At 52.0% G+C, this 8,964-nt stretch overlaps 1 protein-coding gene across 1 annotated transcript; it reads right to left on the reverse strand.

The window, feature by feature from the left end:
* Positions 1-1,867: 1,867 nt before the first annotated feature.
* Positions 1,868-3,938, reverse strand: LOC119095562 (uncharacterized). The gene has a single exon (XM_037218414.1). It carries the CDS (start codon positions 3,876-3,878, stop codon positions 2,016-2,018), a length of 1,863 nt encoding a protein of 620 aa, XP_037074309.1. The 5' UTR covers positions 3,879-3,938; the 3' UTR covers positions 1,868-2,015.
* Positions 3,939-8,964: the final 5,026 nt, after the last annotated feature.

Below are 8,964 nucleotides of genomic sequence, written 5' to 3' on the forward strand. Positions count from 1 at the left end.
GCATGAGTAACATCATTTGAGGTTTAATACGAAACTGGACCAATATTTGGATTATTTCTTACTCACGTACGAAGAACATGATAACTTTCAGATTTTGAGAGGTGCCTTTCAACGTATTTTTTAGTTGTTAGCTTGACAAAATGTATCAGACCTGTAAATGAATACTTCGGTGGAAAACACCCTTGGTTGCTTTGTGGCCAAAATGAATATTCTGCGAAGAGCGACTGATGCCGGCCTAAAATGCCCTGCTGAAACTCCTGGAAGCCAATGAAACCAGGAAGGAAGTGTAGGCATCAAGGACAGGGCTCTGAACTGCACCGAATGATCTTCATTGTGGCTTTTCAATTTCTAAACCCCAGGCCAATGTAATACTCTCCCTGTTGGACCTAAACCATCTAATTTCTGAGCTGCACTCCTAGCTAAGATGTGAAGATTATTTTGTGGAGATTTCCAAGGCCATTCAAGCATGCATGACGCTATAGCAACGTCATTTAAACCCTGCTAACTCACAGGCTATGTGACATTCAAGCATGCATGACGCTATAGTAACGTCGTTTAAACCCTGCTAACTCACAGGCTATGCGGTATTCAAGCATGCATGATGCTATAGCAACGTCGTTTAAACCCTGCTAACTCACAGGCTATGCGGCATTCAAGCATGCATGACTTTATAGCAACGTCATTCAAGCCCTGCTAACTCACAGGCTATGCGGCATTCGATGCCAAGAATAGCTAACTGATATACCAGGTGGGTTTGCCCGTGCTAAGAGCGCAGGGTAATCATTCTGGACTGACGCTGTCGGCTACCCCCAAGTGCGACCCTTTGTACTTTTTTTAGGTGTCCGAACTGGTCGTTCCAGGTTAGTTGGCATGTGTTCGGTAATAGTGTCTATGGTCCGCTGTGGCCTGTAAAAGGTTGGTGATGTCGATTCAGTCTGCATAATTGTCTGTAGATCTCGTAGTTCGGAGGTTCATTTGATCGCGTCGCTACAGCCCATTTTCGTTGAGTTTTCAGTGTTTTTTTCATGTCGAGTCAGTCTGGCGAGTTTTGCCAAGTTGTCAGTCGTGGTGGAGGCTGTTTGACCCTGTGGTCGATGTGGCCGATTTGCTGATGCTGAGCAGTTTTGGAAGCTCAGCGTGCCCGTGTGCCGGCTGATCTGGTTGAAAGGGGTAACTTGAAGCGTCGAACCTGACCTGACTTGTATTTTTACCCTTTGGCCTATGTGTTTTGTTAATACATGCTTGCCAGTTGGGTCAGCTTATGACCTTTCTCCCGTGGTTTGGATGCTTTAAATGCCAAAATACACCCTGAGTCGCTCACATCGTGTGTATGCCTGATCAAAACAAAGGCAAGCCGTGCAACTCTGACGGTCGGCTGTGAACAAACGTGACCCACAGTTCACAGAGTGTCTCAATCTCAAGGTATCATTAGCCGGTCAAACGGACACCTACCATGGTGTCAAAAGACGCTATGATGCTTTTCAAAAGGAGTATGGCACCATGCGATAAAGTACACAGTGCAGCGCTGCGCTTTTTGGCCGGCCCTGCGCTGGGGGTTTTGGGGCGAAAGTTTTTCGGCGTCGAACGACTCCTTGATTACTCCTTAAACGGTGTTTGTACTGCTCCCTAAAACGACGCCGTGTAGAGGCGATTTGGCCGATACTGGAAAGCGGGGTTTGGGGGCGCACTTTTTGCTCAGCGCGGACTTCTAGCCAAGCGTGCCAAGATCTGTAAACGGGACAAATGGCCGCGACTGCGAGTGAAAAAGTTCGATGCTTGCGTTGACGTGGGCTTCTCTGAATTGATGACAAAACCGAGCCCGCGGAAGGGGTCGTTCGGTAGGTCTGTTAACGACGACAGGCGTCTCGACAGGCACGCGGGGATTCGCTAATATTCACCAGCATATTTTCGAAGCTAGAGCAAACAAGCCACAGTACGACAACACCGGTGAGCCTTACATGACTCGGCTGGTTAGACCTTTACACGAAGACAACTGCTAATGTTCGTCGCCGGCCTCAAGGCCCAATTTTGCCTGACTTCCACGCCCACACCAAACCGACGAGAAGCGCCACTACCACGATCACTGCGATGACAATGCCGGCGATGACGCCCGCACTGGGCTTTCCGCCATCCGCCATCGGGTCCCCGAGCGGGCCCGGATCGTCTGCTGGCGTCTTGAACGTCCGCAGCTGTTTGGCGGCGTTCACAGCGAACTCGATGTCCAGCGTGAGTTCCAACGCCCGCATGCTGGTGTCGGCTCGGTGGAAGAGCCTGCCCAGGAAGCCGATCGCCACGATGTCGAGCGTGCGGTTGCGACCGCGGAGATTCAGCTGCTCGGCCGGCAGCTCGTTGTTGAAGAGGGACGTGATGCACTCAGTGCGCAGCTGGTTGGCGGCGGAGGCGCCCCAATAAAAGAAACCTGACATTTCGCAATCAGCGATGGCGATGTTTTGCATGATGAAATCCTGCGCACCGCGTGATGCCATGACCTCCGCAATCGCGTCAAAGGGCTGGTGCACGCGGATGTTCGCCAGCTGGCGAGGGTATCCCGTCTTCACTGCCACCGTCACGAACTGGAAGTACACGAAGTCCTTCAGGATGTAGTGGTTATTCTTCAGGTGCATGCCCTTGTCCGCCAGCTCCACTTTGCCGGGCTGCTGGATGTCCAGCATCGTCTTGGCCCGGTCCTTCACGGGGTAGAGCGGTCCCACCTTACTGCCGCACGCTGACCCGGAGTATCCGTCAGCGCAGGAGCATTTGCAATCACTGGTGACATAACCGCCGTTGAGACACTTGGCCGGCACGTTGCCGTTCTGTTTGCACGTGTTCCGCCACAGGTTCGTGCACTTGTAGGCCGTGTTGATGACCAGTTTGTCGTAGTGCGTCTGTGCGGTGCCGGCATTGCGATGGTAGTCCATCATGTACTGGTGGTGCGGATCCTTTGCGCCGTACACCACACGCCCGTCTTCCTCTGCAAAGTCGGAGGCGCCGTACTGCATGATGGAGAGGAAGTCGTAGGGGATCGGGACTTTTACCGTCTGACCGGCGCTGCACGAGGCCGCCTGATTCCAGGCCTGCTTCACCGTGTTGTCCAGGTCGCCGGAGAGCTTGATGTCCAGGTTGTGGTAGTTGGTGAAGATGTACTGGTCACGGTCATCGCGAGCCTGCTGGTGCTGCAGGCCGAGGCCGTGACCGAGCTCGTGCGCCGCCGCCACCATCTCGCACCCGTCCGGCTGCACCGACATCTTCTGCGACGTCTTCTGCCAGCCGCCGTTGTACGAGTTGCCGACCAGCGACCAGCAGCCGCCGAAGTTACCGACGCAGATGGCGCCGTGGCCGCGGTCCTCCGAACATGCGCCCGGCGCCTGTTGCTCGAACTTGATGCATGAACTCTTCTGCCATGTGGCCACCGCCTGGTGGAACACATCCTTGTCAGCTTGCGTCGATTGGTCGAAGTAGTACCAGACTTGCTGCGCGCCCGAAGCATCCACCCACAGCCGCTTGTTCTGCACGTTGCTGCGGTCGTCGTTGGAGCCCAGCTCGGGCAGCACCTGCTGTGGGTAGTAGGCGATGTCTCCGACGAGGGCCAGCGGCGGATCGTCAGTGAAATTTTTCACGCGAAAGCCGCGGCTGGTCAGCAGCGATATGATGTCGTCGTTCGTCATGATAGGAGACTCCTCGTTGGGGCTCTCAGTCGTCGTGAGGGGATGTACTTGCGATTTTTCGGGTGTGTTTTGACGCGGTGACATTTCTGGGGGAGATTTCTTGTGAGAAGAATTACCGTGTAATTCAATTTTATCTGTGGTATTGAATTTTTTATGAAGACAAGCATTTCCGACGAGCGATACGATAATAATTGTGAAATAGTTTCGCCTCATTTCTGCGCTATGTTTCTGATGCCGAAAACAAAAACATTTTGCCTAAATGTAAACAAAGCCAATGCCTGTGCATTGTGATATCCAAGGATAATTCTGGGCGTCTCGCATTATATCCGGTTGTCTCGTGCCTTTATGAGACACATACTCTGATTAAAGCAACCGTGCAGTGGCATGGACAAGCATTTCCGAATGCACTGGTCATGAAAGGTAATGGTGTACATTGAACAGGACTATAATTATTCAATGTGCGCCATTACCTTTCTGTCATCAAGATAGCAAAGCAACTCTCTAAGCGTACTAAAGGTTGAACTGTGTCTTAGCCCATGTATTTGGTTTCAGAGGTTAGCAAGGTTTGAAATCACGGGTTGTTTCTCAGCGAGCTTAAAAATCCTTTGGTCACTTCATTGAAAAGTCACGGACTCATCGGAAGTATTCGGAAGCATGGAAATTCGCCCCTGGTCGGTTATCTGCCTCTCATCACTAAACTTCGCCCCGTGTCCTCGAATAACTCTTCCTGCAGACCAGCTGGTAAACCTTGCTCCAACGGTAACCCCCACAGATTCCCTTCTAGGAGTGAAACGGCCGCCGGTCGAGTGTTCAACTTCCCCGATCTCAATATTCATAGATGTCCGTACCAGCATCTTGGCCAGCGAAAAAAGTGGTTAGAGGATTACTTCAGGCCGTATCACACAATGTGCACGGGCTTCAATGGTGACCAAGCACTCTTTTTAACATATTTGTACCACACTGTGTCTGAAGGGCAGCACACACAGCGTATTTCAAGCCAACACCCTGTACTGCCTCTTCATCAAGAGACCACACAAACGTCTAACGCCTGACCAACGGGGCATGTATTGCGATCACGGTATTCAATAAACCTTTTGATTTCGATGTTGCGCGCGGCGGCAGTCTGACGGAACATCGCAATTGTTATTATTGAACGTGAAATGATCGCATGCTAAAAGAGCATGCCTCAATATGTACCGTAAGTGTTTCGTGGAATGTACAGCAGCGGCTGTTTACGTACATATATGTGTACTTGCAAAGAATGCTACGGCCCCGCGGGGCCTGCGGGCTGGGCCAGTTCCGGCCAGCCGCGGTTGTTGGAAAAGACCAAGCTGGTTCAAATCATGTCAGGCAAGGGCAAGGGCAAGGGCAAACATGAGATTTCGCTTCCACTTGTTGCTTTGCAAGGATGTTTAATGCAAACTTCTATTCGCCAAAGCTGCTTAGATTTTCTTTAAAGGTTTATCCATGTGTTATATGTTGCGTAAATTTGGCTAGTAGGAGGGAAGGGTGGCCCGCCTGGCCCCTTTGAATCCACCCGGAATGCCAGGTAAGGTCCACGGTGACGTTGTGCGCGGTACGGCATTTTATTTTTTTTTTTGGTCGCGCACACTTGTTCTGCCCCTTGTATCGGTTTGCTTAAACCCTTGGCGAGTAAGAAACACTTGCTCTGCACTCCACGAAGATTAAAGGTATATCTTGAGGTATTTTCATAGCATGGTATCCTTTCACATTCAACAGCAGCCATTGCAATTTTATGCCAGACTGACATCGCGCGCTGTATCGAAATCAAGGGGTTTATTTAGTACTATGATCGCAAAACATGTCGGTGGGTCCGGCGGTACACCCGGTTTTGTAGTCTCTTTATGAAATGTGGTACAGGGTGTTGGCTCGGAATACACATTGTGTAGTGCCCTTCAAGACACAGTGTGGTACAAATATATCAGTAGAGGTGCTCGGCTTGCACCCTATTGGTTCACGACAAGACACAATAATCGTTACGTTTTGTAAGCAAACGTATTTGTATTTGACCATCCGTAATCCTATACGTGCATAACCATACGCAATCCTTGGGTGGCATATCAAGTGGAAACGACACAGATCTTAGTATCGCGTGGATTTCACTCATCTATATGCCAATAGCATTCAAAGAAAACAACAATAAAACCTTAAAACAAAAAAATAACGTGTGTAACCGCTATGCACCTGCCGACCCGTGGGCCCCAAGAGAAATATTGTCCGATACAATCTGCTGCGTAAGAGCTAATCAGTGTGCCCGGACGGGCCTATACCACGTCATCTCGAGGAGAGCACATGCATCCCAACGAACCCTACCAACTGGGTGCAGACGCGTGAGGAAATACTCATTTACGCTCTACTGTTGCCAGCGGCAAAGACCCATCAACCGTCCTGCCATCTATACCAAAAGTTGCCGTCGCCAGCGCCATCTTTAGCCGCCGAGCAGCGTGAGTACGCAGCGGCGCGTCAGCAGATCTTGACCACCGATCGTGCAGCCGAGCGAGAGCGACACGGTCGTCGAGAAGTCGGTGATGGTCGTGAAGGACGTGACCACATTGTCCACAGTGATGAACCGGGTGGCGTAGAGGAAGATCCTGTGGGCGCGACACCAGGTGAGAACCTGCACCGCCCAACACGGCGATGCACATTAACTGTGTAAATGAGACCGGCCTTCGCTCAGTCTCGCGCCATGAACATTCCCGTGGCCTTTATCACCACTCGGGGGGGGGGGGGGGAACTTGAGTCCGCATGGCCGGTTGCACTCCACGAACCCCCATATTGCGAACAAATTAAGCAGGATGTGTTCAGAAACAGCGACGGAACACACCAGTTCCAGTCCTGATCATCACACGGTCTTGTGGGCGATAGCGCTACGAGCCTTTACGCAATGATATGGACAACGAGATCACCGAAAATGACGAAGCCACTGCCAATCATCAGCTTCTCTTGTTCTCACTCAGCTGTGTGTTTTCCCATCGCTCCGTCGCTGCTGTGCCTGGTGTCGCACTGTGCCTCATCACTTATCAAGCGTGGTGGCACACTGTTCGTCACACTTGCCCAGCCTTGTGCCAAACCGTCCATCCGTCACTTCTCACCCAGCCTTGCGTCACATTGTCCGCCACTCCTCGCCCAGTCTCGTGACAAAATGACCGTCACTGCATGTCCAGTCCTGCGTCACACCATCATTCACTCCATATCCAGCCTCGATTCAACTTACCCGTCCATCAACCCTCACCTAGTCTTGTGTCCAACTATTCGTCATTGCGCACCCAGTCTTGCGCCACGTTTTCCCTCATGTCTCACCTAGCCTTGCGCCTTCCACTCCCACCAGCCTCACCAAGCAGCCTGGTGTTACCCCGTCTCTAGGTCCCATCCCTTACTTAGCCTCGGGTCAGTTTCTCGTCCCTCAGCCCTTACTTGGCCTCGGGTCAGTTCCCCGTCCCTCAGACCTTACTTGGCCTCGGGTCAGTTCCCCATCCCTCAGACCTTACTTGGCCTCGGGTCGGTTCCCGCTCCTCAGCCCTTACTTGGCCTCGGGTCAGTTCCCCGTCCCTCAGACCTTACTTGGCCTCAGATCAGTCCCCCGTTCCTCAGCCCCTATTTGGTCTCGGGTTAGTTCCCCGTCCCTCAGATCTTGCTTGGCCGCGGGTCGGTTTCCGTCCCTCAGCCCTTACTTGGCCTCGGGTCAGTTCCTCGTCCCTCAGATCTTACTTGGCCTCGGGTCAGTTCCCCGTCCCTCAGCCCTTACTTGGCCTGGGATCAGTCCCCCATCCCTCAGTCCTTACTTTGTCCTGGGTCAGTCCCCCATCCCTCAGTCCTCATTTGGCCTCGGACCAGTTCCCCATCCCTCGGTGATTACTTGGCCTCAGCTCAGTTCCCCGTCCCTCAGCCCTTACTTGGCTTCGGGTCAGTTCCTCGTCCCTCAGATCTTACTTGGCCCCGGGTCAGTTCCCCGTCCCTCATCCCTTACTTGGCCTCGGGTCAGTTCCCGTCCCTCAGCCCTTACTTGGCCTCGGGTCAGTTCCCGTCCCTCAGCCCTTACTTGGCCTCGGGTCAGTTCCCCATCCCTCAGTGCTTACTTGGCCTCAGCTCAGTTCCCCGTCCCTCAACCGTTACTTGGCCTCGGATCAGTTCCCCGTCCCTCAGCCCTTACTTGGTCTCGGGTCAGTCCCCCATCCCTCAGTCCTCACTTGGCCTCGGATCAGTTCCCCATCCCTCAGTGCTTACTTGGCCTCGACTCAGTTCCCCGTCCCTCAGCCCTTACGTGGTCTCGGGTCAGTTCCCGTCCCTCAGCCATTACCTGGCCTCGGATCAGTTCCCCGTCCCTCAGCCCTTACTTGGTCTCGGATCAGTTCCCCATCCCTCAGCTCTTACTTGGCCCGGTGGTCCGTTTGCCGGCCCAGCTCAGCTGCGTTGTCTGGGGCGTCCTCCGACTCCACCATCGAGCTGTGCAGCATAGTCATGCCGCCCCTGACGAACCATCGCACGGGTTAGTCTGGACACGATTCGTAAAACGAACTCCCAGGACGTGGAAGGCAACTGAAGCTGGCTGCGAATGGGACAAATTGGAACAGAGATACAGACAAATACGACTGGCTTTCAAATGTTTGGTGTTTCGGGCGTTCAATCTAGTTTCGCCGCTTTGCTCAAATGAAGTTGCATTTCGATTTAGCAGCTTTAATTACATTTCTGTAACTGCCTTATGAATGAAGGTAATTACCAAAGTTTGCCTTACATCACAACACGATGTGCTCTTGCATACAACTGGGACCTTTATTTGTTTCGGTGATTTTGTGGCCGACGATTACGCCGAGATAGGCGGCGGAAATCTGTGAAACTTAACAACTTTTGCGCCATAATGGCGTCAAATGGGACGCCCAGCTTTGTTCAGTTATTGAATGACTGCACGGGGCGGGGACGCGATCCAAATGCGCAAGTTTGCGACTTGGATGGAACACGTTTAGCAAGGTAAATTACTTGCATGCTCTAAACCAACAGTCTAATTTTCATCACTTTTAGGCAAATTGTTTTCTTACAGCGGTAACTGATCACAGGTAACTGAACAGCGGTAACGTCATTCAGCAAATGCCTCCGAGTTCAGAAATATTGAAGGTCGATGATTGTCCACATGATAACTTCTAACTGAAGTCGAAAAACCCCATTGCTGTATCAGATGAATTCCGATGTTCCTATATTTCTACAGTGACTCTAGGACCGTGTGTGATTTTTGAACTCCATCACTTATATGAGCCATCATCATGAGGAAATCTTGGCCCTTAAC

Source organism: Pollicipes pollicipes, unplaced genomic scaffold (assembly GCF_011947565.3).
Source record: "Pollicipes pollicipes isolate AB1234 unplaced genomic scaffold, Ppol_2.1 Scaffold_4219;HRSCAF=4965_pilon_pilon_pilon, whole genome shotgun sequence".
Lineage (NCBI taxonomy): Eukaryota > Metazoa > Arthropoda > Thecostraca > Pollicipedomorpha > Pollicipedidae > Pollicipes > Pollicipes pollicipes.